At 59.0% G+C, this 17,897-nt stretch overlaps 1 protein-coding gene across 1 annotated transcript; it reads left to right on the top strand.

Annotated features, from left to right (window-relative positions):
- The first annotated feature begins 796 nt into the window (after positions 1-796).
- ZFTRAF1 (zinc finger TRAF-type containing 1) lies at positions 797-14,361 on the top strand. The gene is made up of 4 exons (XM_069732140.1): positions 797-1,119; positions 8,988-9,226; positions 9,693-9,904; positions 11,279-14,361. The coding sequence occupies exons 1-4, from the start codon at positions 868-870 to the stop codon at positions 11,668-11,670; spliced, it is 1,095 nt and encodes a 364-aa protein (XP_069588241.1). The 5' UTR covers positions 797-867; the 3' UTR covers positions 11,671-14,361.
- The last annotated feature ends 3,536 nt before the right edge of the window (positions 14,362-17,897 follow it).

Raw genomic sequence — 17,897 nt, 5'->3', positions numbered from 1 at the left:
CAGGAGAGGAGGAGGGGCGGTACAGAAGAGGAGGAGGGGCGGTACAGGAGAGGAGGAGGGGCGGTACAGGAGAGGAGGAGGGGCGGTACAGGAGAGGAGGGGGCGGTACAGGAGAGGAGGGGGCGGTACAGTTGAGGAGGGGCGATACAGGAGAGGAGGGGGCGGTACAGGAGAGGAGGAGGGGCGGTACAGAAGAGGAGGAGGGGCGGTACAGAAGAGGAGGGGGCGGTACAGGAGAGGAGGGGGCGGTACAGGAGAGGAGGAGGGGCGGTACAGAAGAGGAGGAGGGGCGGTACAGGAGAGGAGGAGGGGCGGTACAGGAGAGGAGGAGGGGCGGTACAGAAGAGGAGGGGGCGGTACAGGAGAGGAGGAGGGGCGGTACAGGAGAGGAGGAGGGGCGGTACAGAAGAGGAGGAGGGGCGGTACAGAAGAGGAGGAGGGGCGGTACAGAAGAGGAGGGGGCGGTACAGGAGAGGAGGAGGGGCGGTACAGGAGAGGAGGAGGGGCGGTACAGAAGAGGAGGAGGGGCGGTACAGGAGAGGAGGAGGGGCGGTACAGGAGAGGAGGAGGGGCGGTACAGGAGAGGAGGAGGGGCGGTACAGGAGAGGAGGAGGGGCGGTACAGAAGAGGAGGAGGGGCGGTACAGGAGAAGAGGAGGGGCGGTACAGGAGAGGAGGAGGGGCGGTACAGGAGAGGAGGGGCGGTACAGAAGAGGAGGAGGGGCGGGACAGATGAGACGTTTTCAGCCAGTAGTAAAGATGGCGGAGCCGGTTTCGGTCACATGACCAGTGACGTGTCTGTGGGAGGAGCCCGATGCGGCTGGAAAGAAGAAAAATAAAGATGGCGGCGTGAGTCGTCGGAGCGGACATGTCCGAGCAGCGGGAGGAGCCGGGGCCCATGGCCTCATCTTCCTCTGCCGAGCACGAGAATCCTCCCGGCGGCGGCGGCGCGGTCCCGGCCAGACTCCTCCTGCTGCCCCCCGAGCAGGACCAGGACTGGCCCCCCAAGAAGCGGCTGCGGGTGGAGGCCGAGCCCGGCAGTGTGCGGCTGGAGGAGCGGCTGTACTCGGTGCTGTGCTGCACGGTGTGCCTGGACCTGCCCAAAGCCTCGGTGTACCAGGTGAGGGGCCGGAACTGCCCGCCCCTCCCATCCGCCCCTCCCCCCTGTACAAGTGCCCCTCCCCCACATAGCTGCCCTCCCCCATACAAGTGCCCCTCCCACCCTGCACATGTGCCCCTCCCCCCACACAAGTGCCCCTCCCCCCACACATGTGCCCCTCCCCCCGCACAAGTGCCCCTCCCCCCACAAGTGCCCCTCCCCCCCACAAGCACCCCTCTTGTAGTGAATACATCTCTCCTCAGCACCACCTGACCCGTCCTGTGAATTCCCCGAGCTCACCACCTGACCCTGCCTGAGACTCCCCCTGAGCTCGCCACCTGACCCTGCCTGAGACTCCCCCTGAGCTCACCACCTGACCCTGCCTGAGACTCCCCCCCCCCCCCCCCCCCGAGCTCACCACCTGACCCTGCCTGAGACTCCCCCCCCCCCCCCCCGAGCTCACCACCTGACCCTGCCTGAGACTCCCCCTGAGCTCACCACCTGACCCTGCCTCAGACTCCCCCCCCCCCCGAGCTCACCACCTGACCCTGCCTGAGACTCCCCCCCCCCGAGCTCACCACCTGACCCTGCCTGAGACTCCCCCTGAGCTCACCACCTGACCCTGCCTCAGACTCCCCCCCCCCCCCGAGCTCACCACCTGACCCTGCCTGAGACTCCCCCCCCCCCCGAGCTCACCACCTGACCCTGCCTGAGACTCCCCCCCCCCGAGCTCACCACCTGACCCTGCCTGAGACTCCCCCTGAGCTCACCACCTGACCCTGCCTGAGACTCCCCCTGAGCTCACCACCTGACCCTGCCTGAGACTCCCCCGAGCTCACCACCTGACCCTGCCTGAGCTCACCACCTGACCCTGCCTGTGACTCCCCCTGAGCTCACCACCTGACCCTGCCTGAGACTCCCCCGAGCTCACCACCTGACCCTGCCTGAGCTCACCACCTGACCCTGCCTGTGACTCCCCCCCCCCCCCCGAGCTCACCACCTGACCCTGCCTGAGCTCACCACCTGACCCTGCCTGAGACTCCCCCTGAGCTCACCACCTGACCCTGCCTGAGACTCCCCCTGAGCTCACCACCTGACCCTGCCTGAGACTCCCCCGAGCTCACCACCTGACCCTGCCTGAGCTCACCACCTGACCCTGCCTGAGACTCCCCCTGAGCTCTCCACCTGACCCTGCCTGAGACTCCACCTGAGCTCACCACCTGACCCTGCCTGAGTCTCCCCCGAGCTCACCACCTGACCCTGCCTGAGCTCACCACCTGACCCTGCCTGTGACTCCCCCGAGCTCACCACCTGACCCTGCCTGAGACTCCCCCTGAGCTCACCACCTGACCCTGCCTGAGACTCCCCCTGAGCTCACCACCTGACCCTGCCTGAGACTCCCCCGAGCTCACCACCTGACCCTGCCTGAGCTCACCACCTGACCCTGCCTGAGACTCCCCCTGAGCTCACCACCTGACCCTGCCTGAGACTCCACCTGAGCTCACCACCTGACCCTGCCTGAGACTCCCCCGAGCTCACCACCTGACCCTGCCTGAGCTCACCACCTGACCCTGCCTGTGACTCCCCCGAGCTCACCACCTGACCCTGCCTGAGACTCCCCCTGAGCTCACCACCTGACCCTGCCTGAGACTCCCCCCCCCCCCGAGCTCACCACCTGACCCTGCCTGAGACTCCCCCTGAGCTCACCACCTGACCCTGCCTGAGACTCCCCCGAGCTCACCACCTGACCCTGCCTGAGCTCACCACCTGACCCTGCCTGTGACTCCCCCTGAGCTCACCACCTGACCCTGCCTGAGACTCCCCCGAGCTCACCACCTGACCCTGCCTGAGCTCACCACCTGACCCTGCCTGAGCTCACCACCTGACCCTGCCTGTGACTCCCCCCCCCCCCCGAGCTCACCACCTGACCCTGCCTGAGACTCCCCCTGAGCTCACCACCTGACCCTGCCTGAGCTCACCACCTGACCCTGCCTGAGACTCCCCCTGAGCTCACCACCTGACCCTGCCTGAGACTCCCCCTGAGCTCACCACCTGACCCTGCCTGAGACTCCCCCGAGCTCACCACCTGACCCTGCCTGAGCTCACCACCTGACCCTGCCTGAGACTCCCCCTGAGCTCACCACCTGACCCTGCCTGAGACTCCCCCTGAGCTCACCACCTGACCCTGCCTGAGACTCCCCCGAGCTCACCACCTGACCCTGCCTGAGCTCACCACCTGACCCTGCCTGTGACTCCCCCTGAGCTCACCACCTGACCCTGCCTGAGACTCCCCCGAGCTCACCACCTGACCCTGCCTGAGCTCACCACCTGACCCTGCCTGTGACTCCCCCCCCCCGAGCTCACCACCTGACCCTGCCTGAGCTCACCACCTGACCCTGCCTGAGACTCCCCCTGAGCTCACCACCTGACCCTGCCTGAGACTCCCCCTGAGCTCACCACCTGACCCTGCCTGAGACTCCCCCGAGCTCACCACCTGACCCTGCCTGAGCTCACCACCTGACCCTGCCTGAGACTCCCCCTGAGCTCACCACCTGACCCTGCCTGAGACTCCACCTGAGCTCACCACCTGACCCTGCCTGAGTCTCCCCCGAGCTCACCACCTGACCCTGCCTGAGCTCACCACCTGACCCTGCCTGTGACTCCCCCGAGCTCACCACCTGACCCTGCCTGAGACTCCCCCTGAGCTCACCACCTGACCCTGCCTGAGACTCCCCCTGAGCTCACCACCTGACCCTGCCTGAGACTCCCCCGAGCTCACCACCTGACCCTGCCTGAGCTCACCACCTGACCCTGCCTGAGACTCCCCCTGAGCTCACCACCTGACCCTGCCTGAGACTCCACCTGAGCTCACTACCTGACCCTGCCTGAGACTACCCCGAGCTCACCACCTGACCCTGCCTGAGCTCACCACCTGACCCTGCCTGTGACTCCCCCGAGCTCACCACCTGACCCTGCCTGAGACTCCCCCTGAGCTCACCACCTGACCCTGCCTGAGACTCCCCCCCCCCCCGAGCTCACCACCTGACCCTGCCTGAGACTCCCCCTGAGCTCACCACCTGACCCTGCCTGAGACTCCCCCGAGCTCACCACCTGACCCTGCCTGAGCTCACCACCTGACCCTGCCTGTGACTCCCCCTGAGCTCACCACCTGACCCTGCCTGAGACTCCCCCGAGCTCACCACCTGACCCTGCCTGAGCTCACCACCTGACCCTGCCTGTGACTCCCCCCCCCCCCCCCGAGCTCACCACCTGACCCTGCCTGAGACTCCCCCTGAGCTCACCACCTGACCCTGCCTGAGCTCACCACCTGACCCTGCCTGAGACTCCCCCTGAGCTCACCACCTGACCCTGCCTGAGACTCCCCCTGAGCTCACCACCTGACCCTGCCTGAGACTCCCCCGAGCTCACCACCTGACCCTGCCTGAGCTCACCACCTGACCCTGCCTGAGACTCCCCCTGAGCTCACCACCTGACCCTGCCTGAGACTCCCCCTGAGCTCACCACCTGACCCTGCCTGAGACTCCACCTGAGCTCACCACCTGACCCTGCCTGAGACTCCCCCTGAGCTCACCACCTGACCCTGCCTGAGACTCCCCCTGAGCTCACCACCTGACCCTGCCTGAGACTCCCCCGAGCTCACCACCTGACCCTGCCTGAGCTCACCACCTGACCCTGCCTGTGACTCCCCCTGAGCTCACCACCTGACCCTGCCTGAGACTCCCCCGAGCTCACCACCTGACCCTGCCTGAGCTCACCACCTGACCCTGCCTGTGACTCCCCCCCCCCCCCCCGAGCTCACCACCTGACCCTGCCTGAGCTCACCACCTGACCCTGCCTGAGACTCCCCCTGAGCTCACCACCTGACCCTGCCTGAGACTCCCCCTGAGCTCACCACCTGACCCTGCCTGAGACTCCCCCGAGCTCACCACCTGACCCTGCCTGAGCTCACCACCTGACCCTGCCTGAGACTCCCCCTGAGCTCACCACCTGACCCTGCCTGAGACTCCACCTGAGCTCACCACCTGACCCTGCCTGAGTCTCCCCCGAGCTCACCACCTGACCCTGCCTGAGCTCACCACCTGACCCTGCCTGTGACTCCCCCGAGCTCACCACCTGACCCTGCCTGAGACTCCCCCTGAGCTCACCACCTGACCCTGCCTGAGACTCCCCCTGAGCTCACCACCTGACCCTGCCTGAGACTCCCCCGAGCTCACCACCTGACCCTGCCTGAGCTCACCACCTGACCCTGCCTGAGACTCCCCCTGAGCTCACCACCTGACCCTGCCTGAGACTCCACCTGAGCTCACCACCTGACCCTGCCTGAGACTCCCCCGAGCTCACCACCTGACCCTGCCTGAGCTCACCACCTGACCCTGCCTGTGACTCCCCCGAGCTCACCACCTGACCCTGCCTGAGACTCCCCCTGAGCTCACCACCTGACCCTGCCTGAGACTCCCCCCCCCCCCCCCCGAGCTCACCACCTGACCCTGCCTGAGACTCCCCCTGAGCTCACCACCTGACCCTGCCTGAGACTCCCCCGAGCTCACCACCTGACCCTGCCTGAGCTCACCACCTGACCCTGCCTGTGACTCCCCCTGAGCTCACCACCTGACCCTGCCTGAGACTCCCCCGAGCTCACCACCTGACCCTGCCTGAGCTCACCACCTGACCCTGCCTGTGACTCCCCCCCCCGAGCTCACCACCTGACCCTGCCTGAGACTCCCCCTGAGCTCACCACCTGACCCTGCCTGAGCTCACCACCTGACCCTGCCTGAGACTCCCCCTGAGCTCACCACCTGACCCTGCCTGAGACTCCCCCTGAGCTCACCACCTGACCCTGCCTGAGACTCCCCCGAGCTCACCACCTGACCCTGCCTGAGCTCACCACCTGACCCTGCCTGAGACTCCCCCTGAGCTCACCACCTGACCCTGCCTGAGACTCCCCCTGAGCTCACCACCTGACCCTGCCTGAGACTCCACCTGAGCTCACCACCTGACCCTGCCTGAGACTCCCCCGAGCTCACCACCTGACCCTGCCTGAGCTCACCACCTGACCCTGCCTGTGACTCCCCCGAGCTCACCACCTGACCCTGCCTGAGACTCCCCCTGAGCTCACCACCTGACCCTGCCTGAGACTCCCCCGAGCTCACCACCTGACCCTGCCTGAGCTCACCACCTGACCCTGCCTGAGACTCCCCCTGAGCTCACCACCTGACCCTGCCTGAGACTCCCCCTGAGCTCACCACCTGACCCTGCCTGAGACTCCCCCGAGCTCACCACCTGACCCTGCCTGAGCTCACCACCTGACCCTGCCTGTGACTCCCCCGAGCTCACCACCTGACCCTGCCTGAGACTCCCCCTGAGCTCACCACCTGACCCTGCCTGAGACTCCCCCGAGCTCACCACCTGACCCTGCCTGAGCTCACCACCTGACCCTGCCTGAGACTCCCCCTGAGCTCACCACCTGACCCTGCCTGAGACTCCCCCTGAGCTCACCACCTGACCCTGCCTGAGACTCCCCCGAGCTCACCACCTGACCCTGCCTGAGCTCACCACCTGACCCTGCCTGAGACTCCCCCTGAGCTCACCACCTGACCCTGCCTGAGACTCCCCCTGACCCTGCCTGTGACTCCCCCCGAGCTCACCACCTGACCCTGCCTGAGACTACCCCTGAGCTCACTACCTGACCCTGCCTGTGACTCCCCCCGAGCTCACCACCTGACCCTGCCTGAGACTCCCCCCGAGCTCACCACCTGACCCTGCCTGAGACTCCCCCGAGCTCACCACCTGACCCTGCCTGAGACTCCCCCGAGCTCACCACCTGACCCTGCCTGAGACTCCCCCGAGCTCACCACCTGACCCTGCCTGAGACTCCCCCCGAGCTCACCACCTGACCCTGCCTGAGACTCCCCCCGAGCTCACCACCTGACCCTGCCTGAGACTCCCCCCGAGCTCACCACCTGACCCTGCCTGAGACTCTCCCCGAGCTCACCACCTGACCCTGCCTGAGACTCCCCCGAGCTCACCACCTGACCCTGCCTGAGACTCCCCCGAGCTCACCACCTGACCCTGCCTGAGACTCCCCCGAGCTCACCACCTGACCCTGCCTGAGACTCCCCCGAGCTCACCACCTGACCCTGCCTGAGACTCCCCCGAGCTCACCACCTGACCCTGCCTGAGACTCCCCCGAGCTCACCACCTGACCCTGCCTGAGACTCCCCCGAGCTCACCACCTGACCCTGCCTGAGACTCCCCCGAGCTCACCACCTGACCCTGCCTGAGACTCCCCCGAGCTCACCACCTGACCCTGCCTGAGACTCCCCCGAGCTCACCACCTGACCCTGCCTGAGACTCCCCCGAGCTCACCACCTGACCCTGCCTGAGACTCCCCCGAGCTCACCACCTGACCCTGCCTGAGACTCCCCCGAGCTCACCACCTGACCCTGCCTGAGACTCCCCCGAGCTCACCACCCGACACTGCCTGAGACTCCCCCGAGCTCACCACCCGACCCTGCCTGAGACTCCCCCGAGCTCACCACCTGACCCTGCCTGAGACTCCCTCGAGCTCACCACCTGACCCTGCCTGAGACTCCCCCGAGCTCACCACCTGACCCTGCCTGAGACTCCCCCGAGCTCACCACCTGACCCTGCCTGAGACTCCCCCGAGCTCACCACCTGACCCTGCCTGAGACTCCCCCGAGCTCACCACCTGACCCTGCCTGAGACTCCCCCGAGCTCACCACCTGACCCTGCCTGAGACTCCCCCGAGCTCACCACCTGACCCTGCCTGAGACTCCCCCGAGCTCACCACCTGACCCTGCCTGAGACTCCCCCGAGCTCACCACCTGACCCTGCCTGAGACTCCCCCGAGCTCACCACCTGACCCTGCCTGAGACTCCCCCGAGCTCACCACCTGACCCTGCCTGAGACTCCCCCGAGCTCACCACCTGACCCTGCCTGAGACTCCCCCGAGCTCACCACCTGACCCTGCCTGAGACTCCCCCGAGCTCACCACCTGACCCTGCCTGAGACTCCCCCGAGCTCACCACCTGACCCTGCCTGAGACTCCCCCGAGCTCACCACCTGACCCTGCCTGAGACTCCCCCGAGCTCACCACCTGACCCTGCCTGAGACTCCCCCGAGCTCACCACCTGACCCTGCCTGAGACTCCCCCGAGCTCACCACCTGACCCTGCCTGAGACTCCCCCGAGCTCACCACCTGACCCTGCCTGAGACTCCCCCGAGCTCACCACCTGACCCTGCCTGAGACTCCCCCCGAGCTCACCACCTGACCCTGCGTGAGACTCCCCCCGAGCTCGCCACCTGACCCTGCGTGAGACTCCCCCTGAGCTCGCCACCTGACGCTGCCTGAGACTCCCCCGAGCTCACCACCTGACCCTACCTGTGACTCCCCCCTGAGCTGACCCTGCTTGTGACCCCCTCGATATCGCCACCTGACCTTGCTTGTGACGCCTTCCCGAGCTCACCACCTGACCCTGCCTGCGCCCCCACTTATCTCACCATCTGGCACTGCCTGAGATTCCCCGAGATCACCACGTGACCCTGACTGTGACTCCCCGAGCTCACTACGTGACCCTGCCTGCGATCGTTCCTCTGGGCTCACCGCCTGACCCTTTCTGTGAGCCACTCCCCTCCCCCCCACGAGCTCACCACCTGATCCCGCCTATCAGCCCCCCCAGAGCACACCACCTGACCCTGGTTGTGACCCCCCCAAGCTCTCCATCTGACCATGCCTGTGACCCCCCTGAGCTCACCATCTGACCTTGCCGGTAGCCCTGGCTGGACCATCTGCCGGGGTCCGGAGGTCGTGATGTGTTTGGGACCTCACGGACTTACCTTCTCCACAGTGCACCAATGGACACCTGATGTGCGCCGGCTGCTTCATCCACCTCCTGGCAGATGCCCGGCTGAAGGAAGAGTTGGCCACGTGCCCCAACTGCCGCTGTGAGATCAGCAAGAGCCTGTGCTGCCGAAACCTGGCGGTGGAGAAGGCGGTGAGCGAGCTGCCCTCTGAGTGCGGATTCTGCATGAAAGCGTTCCCCCGCTCGCTGCTGGAAAGACACAAGAAGGAAGAATGTCAGGACCGGTACGAGCTGCGGAACGGGGAGAGGGCTGGGATTACAGGGGGCCTCTAAATACCCATATGGTGCAGAGGACACTGAGGCTTTATAAGGGGAGCTATGACGGTGACCTGTCTGCACTAACCAGGAGGGCACCAGAGAAGAATCAAGACGGGTCCTGGTACCGTCCTCCGCGCACAATGATGAATGCTTGGACAGTGCCTCATTATTGTGCCCTAACATCACTGATGCCCCCCAGAGGGCAGGACCTGGTGATACCAGCTCCCTTCATGGCTCATTATCCTGTGTGGTGGGGGGCTGCAGCATGGCAGTGACACCGAGGCCCTTCTGAGCGTGATGCGGAGGGTGGCAGTGGTCAGCCCTTGGCCTCATCGATGTCCTCTGACGTGGTGGATCCGCCCGCAGAATAATCCAATGAGGGGTCCCTGTGTCACGGTGCTGGTAATATGTAACCTTGCTCTGTCTCCTCAGGGTCACGCAGTGTAAATATAAGAGGATCGGCTGCCCGTGGCAGGGGCCGTACCACGAGCTCACCATCCACGAGTCCGAGTGCTGCCATCCCACCAAGACCGGGAACGAGCTGATGGAGATCCTGGATGAGATGGACCAGTCCCACAAGAAGGAGATGCAGTTGTACAACAGCATCTTCGGCCTGCTCAGCTTTGAGAAGATCGGATACACAGGTAGGGTGTACCACAGCGCTGCGTGGAGTTGGCCATGGGCTGCCCGAGCGGATGACACACACGTGTTTTTGTGCATGTCACTCTTCTGCTTTGTAGGTGTCGGCCAAGCCTTTGAGGAGTCTGGGTACCATGTGGTAGTCCAGCGTCGCCTTCATGGTGTGTAGGGTAAGTGTCACCAAGGACATGAAGAGGGCAGCTGTCACTGCGACTCAGCTGCTGATCTTTATGACGTGACCCTTGGGGTAACGGTCTCCTTGCTGGCACGTTCTCCGTGTGCAGTGTAGTATGGCCCCGCCGCTGGCCCTGCATTCTTTTGTCTACGACATTGAGGACCTGGATGAGAAGATGAAGAGAAGCCCCTATGTATAAGCAACGCTGGGGCCTCATATGTGCAGGCAGTGCTCCCCCAGGTCAGTCCGGTCGCGGATGTGTCTCTGGTCTGGTGGGAGGTAAGGCCGCTCTATACCTAGAGAATGCAGTGTCCGCATCCTACAAGACATACAGAAGTGGCCACTGCTCGCCTCGTGATCACCGCCGGGAGGTCCTAGGTCCTGGGGATCTCCAGCAATTCTGTGGAGATGGAGTACAGGGGCGAGCTCGCTGCTGCTCTGTTCCCTAGGTAGGTACAGCGGGGGACAGTGAAATTGGGGAGCCCCTGTACTGGAAGCCTTCCTGCTCTCATCCCTCTGGGCCTCTCTTGCTCCTCCTGGTTAATGAGTGTTATTATGGGGTACGTTGGCGGCCATCAGGTGAGTGTCGCTGCCGCCTCCTTCCACACTTACACCTATGCTCTTGATGAAACTTTGTGCCGCCGTTACCTCCGCTCTAGTGGACTGGACTTGTGTGTAGGTGGAAGTCTGCTCCGGCATGACTGCCAGGACTGTCGTCTGGAGACCAATAATGTGACTTTCTCTAGCTCTGTACCAACAATTGCTTGAAATAAAAGTCTTTATTTTGTGAAACGGAACTGTCCATGTGTTCTTGTAAGATCTCACTTCTGAGCGAGCTGCCATAAAACCCGAGCTGTCACTGGAGGAGGAAGAGCGTGGTGGCCGGGTAACCCGATGCTGGAGAGACCATCACTAGCCATCCTTGAATTAGTGATATTGGTGCCCGACCTTGGGGCACGTTATCCCCGGACGCTGGATGTCTTTGTATTAGTGGCTAGTGGGCCACGGTCACACATGATGTACTTCTTGTATTTTGCCTATGTAGTTAGTGTATTCATCTCCCTTTCCCCTTTTATGAGGCAGGGCAGTGCAGAAGCCACCGCCAAGCGTTCACCGGGCACAGGTAACATGGTGTAGTCGGGGGTCTTGTGCCACGCACATCTACACCAGGTAACTGTCCTCTCCCTTTTTCCTCCTGTCACAGAGGTCCAGTTCCGACCGTACAGAACAGATGACTTCATCACCCGCCTTTACTACGAGACACCGCGCTTCACCGTTCTCAATCAGACCTGGGTGCTGAAGGCACGTGTCAACGACTCCGAGAGGAACCCCAACTTGTCTTGCAAGCGAACCCTCTCCTTCCAGCTCATCCTAAAAAGCAAGATCAACTCCCCCATGGAGTGCTCGTTCCTGCTGCTCAAGGGCCCCTACGATGACGTGAAGATACACCCGGTCATCTACCACTTTGTGTTCACCAATGAGAATAACGAGACGGAGTACGTGCCGCTGCCCATCATTGACTCCGTGGAATGTAACAAACTGCTGGCTGCAAAGAACATCAACCTCCGGCTCTTTATATTCCAGATCCAGAAGTGAACCGCACTTACCTCAGCCTCCTCCCCAGCTCCAGACCCATCCGGCCCTATGATGGAGGCGCCCTGAATCGGGGAGGCATTTGTGTTTCTTTTTAATTAATTTGCTTTTAATTAATTTGTAGGTTGCATGTGTCTGTAGAGATTTCTGCGCTCATCCCCGTGATCCCTCTTGGTTAAGTCTCCCCTTATGCCTAATCCTTTATCCCCTCCAGTTTTTTTGTCATGAATGGTATCAGTATTTCTGGACTTGAAGTATTATTACTCCATCCATCCTGTGCTGGTTGATGGAAGGCAGCAATCTGCTTGGATGTGGTCTGGCTTCCTCCTCTCTCAGGCTCTGTTAGATCTGTCTGGATGTGATTAGGCTTCATCCTCTCGGGCTCTGTTAGATCTGTCTGGATGTGGTCGGGTTTCATCACCTCTCGGGCTCTGTTAGATCTGTCTGGATGTGATCGGGTTCCATCACCTCTCGGGCTCTGTTAGATCTGCCTGGATGTGGTCGGGTTTCATCCCCTCTCAGGCTCTGTTAGATCTGTCTGGATGTGGTCAGGTTCCATCCGCTCTCTGGTTCTATTAGATCTGTCTGGATGTGGTCGGGTTCCATCCGCTCTCAGGCTCTGTTAGATCTGTCTGGATGTGGTCGGGTTCCATCCACTCTCTGGTTCTATTAGATCTGTCTGGATGTGGTCGGGTTCCATCCGCTCTCTAGTTCTGTTAGATCTGTCTGGATGTGGTCGGGTTTCATCCCCTCTCGGGCTCTGTTAGATCTGTCTGGATGTGGTCTGGCTTCATCCCCTCTCAGGCTCTGTTAGATCTGCCTTGATGTGGTCGGGTTTCATCCCCTCTCAGGCTCTGTTAGATCTGTCTGGATGTGGTCGGGTTCCATCCACTCTCTGGTTCTATTAGATCTGTCTGGATGTGGTCGGGTTCCATCCGCTCTATAGTTCTGTTTGATCTGTCTGGATGTGGTCGGGTTCCATCCGCTCTCTAGTTCTGTTAGATCTGTCTGGATGTGGTCAGGCTTCATTCTCTTTCGTGCTTTGTTAGATTTGTCTTGATGTGGTCGGGTTCCATCCGCTCTCAGGCTCTATTAGATCTGTCTGGATGTGGTCGGGTTCCATCACCTCTCGGGCACTGTTAGATCTGCCTGGATGTGGTAGGGCTTTATTCTCTCTCTTGCTTTATTAGATCTGTCTGGATGTGCTATGGCTCCATCCCCTCTGGGGCTCTGTTAGATCTGTGTGTATGTGGTCGGGTTCCATCCCTTTTCTTGCTCGGTTAGATCTGTCTGGATGTGATCTGGCTCCATCCCCCCTCAGACTCCGTGAGATCTGTCTGGATGTGGCGGGTTCCATCCCCTCTTGGGCTTGATTAGATGCGCTTGTATGTGTTCAGTCTTCTGTCCCATATTGGGCTCGGTTACATCCACCTGCGTGTGACTGGGATCCCATCTTGGGATCAGTGAGATTCTCCTGGATGTAGACAGGATGCCATCTCAGGCTCAGTTAGATCCTTCTGGATGTGGTTGGGATCCCATCTTGGGCTCAGTGAGATTCTCCTGGATGTAGACAGGATGCCATCTTGAGCTTGGTTAGATCCGTCTGTATGTTATTGGGTAACCATTCCTAGCCTGAGTGTGGTTTGAACCATTTTGATGTGTTTGCATCTCTCGGTCCTTTCCTCTTCATTTTTACTTCTGGTTTATTGAGTTGTAGGAGAATGTCCATATCATACAACTTAGACTTCATCATGGCATCTTTTACTGACTGAAGCTTGGGGCTCTCCACTTCTTGTTGAGTTCCTCCTTAATTTATTTTGTTCTAGGTCAGGTATGGCTCATGGGTACATAGGGCTGGATTGGCTAACCCCGGCTGAAAACGCCACCAGTGTAGGCTGGAGGTTGCCATGCATGTGACACGTACAGTAATCTCGGTCCTACAGCTGCTATCACCAGGGTTCAAGGCTATGAATTGGGTAATGGAGGCAACCCCAATAATTTCTCCCTCAGAACTTCTCAGCCCTTCCCCCACAACGTACATTCTTCGTGCCTCCCTGTAGTCACTATTGTAATCTGGAGGTTTCCACATGACGCTGACTTTTGTGTGCCATTCAATAGGTGACAGACTCCATTCCTTGCACTGCACAGGCCTTGTACCAAGTTAGTGAAGCCCAGGAAAGTGACTTTATAAAATGTCAGCTGGAAACGACACATTATGGAACATGATGTAACTTACACTGGACTCTGCTCTGGGGTCATATCCGAAAGGCCCCTTAAAGGTGATATGCACAGTGCATGCTATGGTGGAAGATCATGCTTGTAGATCGGAGTGACGACACATAGATGGTGGAGAGCATGTTACTACACCTGGCAGGGATAGTGGTCTCCAGGGTCAGTCACGGAGTGGCAGGTTAATAATAACATATCCTTTGCGACGTCAGCCCTTCGTGTTGGAGCTGCTGCCAGCCTCTCCTGTTCTCCGGAGGTGGCCGCTGTGTCTCCTGTTATCCGTCTATAATCACACTGCCTTGCTCCTAGAGCCTCGTTAGTTTTAATTAGCTGTGAATATCAATGTCCCTGGGCCCGATGTGCTTGAGCCAGAGCGGCAGGCCTGGCCTCGGATTCTAGGTATCTGGATGTTTTACTTTATATTATTTTTGGCTGATAAATAAAAATGGTTGCTGCAAACCACCAGTGGCCGTCCTCTGTGTAGCTTAATCCTTGCGGTTTGGGAAGGGGCATCATCAACATCTTGCACACTCCTCCCTGTGAAAAGGGCGATACCTGGGGTGATAAATCCTGTTATTGGTGGGATCGAAACAGGTGACACTGTGGACACAACCCTAGAAAATCATATGTCACCAGCGGTACCACTGCGTGTCTGCATCCACCTGCCATCCATGGATACAAGCGATTCCAACCGAAAAGCCTGGGTCCCTGGTGACCTCTGTGAGTGACACAATTAGTGGAGTGAATGTGTTGGATGTATGCTCCCACTAATTGTGTTGCTCACAGAGGTCACTTAAGAAAACCAGGGAAACCATGACCAATTCATACATTAATTGTCTTCAAAAGAAGCAGCACATTTTCACTACAACCCGTGGTCTTCAAGGTAAAGAAAACACTATCTATAAAGTACTCCTACACAGGAGATATCTCACCCATCCAATAACCCAATTAGTAATTTGGTAACATGCATCCAAATTGTTGAAGGCAAGATAGGTAATTCGTTGTAGGATGGTGGGGTGCCGGCTGTCAGGTGAGCTATTTTTGCGATAACGCTGGTGTCACGGTTCACGGGGAGGATACCCTTATCATCCCCACCACTCACACCAATTTGTCATGAACCGGGGTTGTTTGGTTGCCCCTGGTTCCTTCTGAAGAAGATTTATCTATATCCCAGTTCCGGTTTGGAACTTGCAGCTCTCTGGTGCCCCCGTTACACTCAGGTCAGTCAGGGTACTGCACCTAGGATAATTAGTCGTCAGAAAGGCTGCCTTACTTTGTACTGGCTAATGGGCACAATGCAGCGAGGGCGATATAACTACTCACACCCAGGCGGGAACAATAATTATCAACACCGCCGGTCACTGCAAAGCCTCCCAAACGCACAGGACAAATCCCGCTGCTACCAGCTCCGATTTCTTAATTATTAACGGGTCCGGAGCCAACACAAATTAGTAGCGTAATTCACTTCAGAGGACGTGACTGTACGTTATAGAGAAAGGAGAAACAAAGCTAGTAATTTTATTTTTTACTCCAAAAAAGGTAGGCAGTGTTTACAGAAGTATAAAAAAATATTATAAAGAAAAGTATTGTATGTACAGTAAAACTACAAATAAAATGGGTTTAAAGTTGAAAAAACAGGTTTCGTTCAGATTATTTGATCTTATGGCGGACCATGTGCTCAGGAGACACATCAAGATGCATATCACACATCTGTATAGCAGCTAGACCCCGCACAAAAGACACGTGAAGACTGCTGCTTCACTCACTTATTTTCCAGCCTAAAACCAAGGCACTTCCCCTGTGGTAAGCTCACTTAGAGGCTGAATCCTCCCCTTAAAGTTATGGCATCCATTTTTATACATAACTCGCTGTAAGAACCTCATATATGGACGACACAATGATCAGGAGGTGCACCACATCGGGGGATTCTTTTAAGTGTAAACATGGCATAGTTACATGACCCACCTGCTGAGAAACACGCTCCTTGCACTCTGGTTTAGCTCCTAGTGATTTCAGGGGGTCATAGATATCTCGATGGACATCCGGAATATATAATCCTTATATCTCTAGCCCTGATCGGTGCCAATATACATAGCCTTGAATAATACAATCCGATGCTTTCTATAACAGTTTTAGCCAGTATCAGGTGGGAGGGGGGAATGAGGAGTGTAGGGAGACCTGTCTGTCGCAGCACAGAGCCATATAAATTCCTGAGGAAGGGGGGAAAAGTATAGGATTATACACACAGGCAGAGGGAGAAAGTGGCTTAGAATTCCAGCCTTGTATTGGCACGTAGAGGAAACTACAGCTGAGAGCTCTATGTGTCAGTGAAGTAATCAGAACTTTCCTATTTCCTGACACCTCCTCCTTTTGGACTTCGCTACAGAGGCAGAACCTCACGGTACTCCTCCATTCGCACCTCGGGGGGATAACCCATCTGCATTGCCATGTTCTGGCCTCATGGAGTTCCCGCCTACCCGGTGCCCCAGGTTGTGGGACTCTCTCATGCCCATCTGCCACTTTCCCGGCTTGATGGTCAGACCGGCTCGGTGAATTCGCCTGAGCACCTCCTGAAGGTGCTGCAGGTGTTCATCCCAGGAGGAACTGCAGTTGGCAATGTCATCCAAGTACTCCACCGTGTACTTCTTCAGTCCCAGAAGCAGGTGGTTGACCATCCGCTGCAAAGTGGAAGGGGCATTCTTCATGCTGAAGGGCGTGACTGTGGACTCGTACAGTCTGAAGGGGGTGATAAAGGTGGACTTCTGCGGCTCAGGGGAATCTGCTAGTATCCTCGACTCAGATCCATTATGGTCAGATATTCTGCGCCAGCTTACCGCTCAAGCAGCTCCTCAATGCGTGGCATTGGGTGCGCGTCAGAGGCTGTGATGGTGTTGAGCCCCCTGTAGTCCACGCAGAACCAGATGCTTCGATCCTTCTTTGGCACGAGAGCTACAGCTGAGGCCCACATGCTCTTTGACCGTTGAATCACCCCGAGCTGTATCATCTCATCGATCTCCTGGCGCATAACCTGCTGCACCTTGAGGGAGATCCGATAGGGTGTTTGCCGTAGTGGGGCATGATTCCCGGTGTCGACCTCCTGGACCGCTAACTCAGTCATTCCAGGTCGGTTGGAGAACACGGCCCAGAAGGGTTCCAGCGTGGTCAGCAACTGCGACAGCTGGGGTTCGGTTAACAAGGCGCTTACCTCCATGTCCTCGATGGACCCACCGGCCTTGGCTTGGGCCAGCATTTCCAGGAGGGGGTCTTCCTCCCCGTCTTCGCGCAGGCTGCAGACCAGTAGGACGTAGGCTTCACATTTGTTACGAGCCTTCATCATATTGACATGAAAGGCCTTTCGCCTACCCCGAACGTGGTCAAGCTTGTCCACGTAGGTGACTGGATTGAGCTGTTGGTGGACGACGTACGGGCCTTCCCAGGCTGCCTGAAGCTTATCTTTTGTTACGGGGACCAGCACCCACACCTTTTGACCCACGTGGTAGGTCTGCTCCCGGGCGTTCTGGTTGCTTCTGATCAGCCTTAGCCTGCGTCATATTGTCATGCACCAACTGCGTCAAGGTCCGCATTTTGTCACAGAAGCGCATGACATACTACACTATGGACACTTCAGAAGGTTTCGGCTCCTCTTTCCAGGATTCCATTACCAACCCAAGGGGTTCCCGGACTCGCCTGCCATACAGGAGCTCGAAGGGGGAGAACGCCGTTAAGGCCTGCGGAACCTCTCGGTAAGCGAATAGCAGCTGTGGGAGGTACCGCTCCCAGCTGCATCCTTGGGTCTCAACCAGCATGCGTAGCATCTGCTTGAGAGTATTGTTGATGCGCTCACACAAGCCATTGGTCTGTGGGTGATGCGCACTCGATACCAGACGCTTCACCTGCATTTTCTTACAGAGAGCCTCCATCAGGCGAGACATGAATTGGGTCCCTTGATTGGTAAGAATCTCCCTGGGAAATCCTACCTGTGAAAAGATGGCCAATAGTGC

Source organism: Ranitomeya imitator, chromosome 6 (genome assembly GCF_032444005.1).
Source record: "Ranitomeya imitator isolate aRanImi1 chromosome 6, aRanImi1.pri, whole genome shotgun sequence".
In the NCBI taxonomy this organism is placed as follows: domain Eukaryota; kingdom Metazoa; phylum Chordata; class Amphibia; order Anura; family Dendrobatidae; genus Ranitomeya; species Ranitomeya imitator.
The sequence above is the reverse complement of the archived record's forward strand: the minus strand, read 5'-3'. Positions and strand labels throughout refer to the sequence as shown.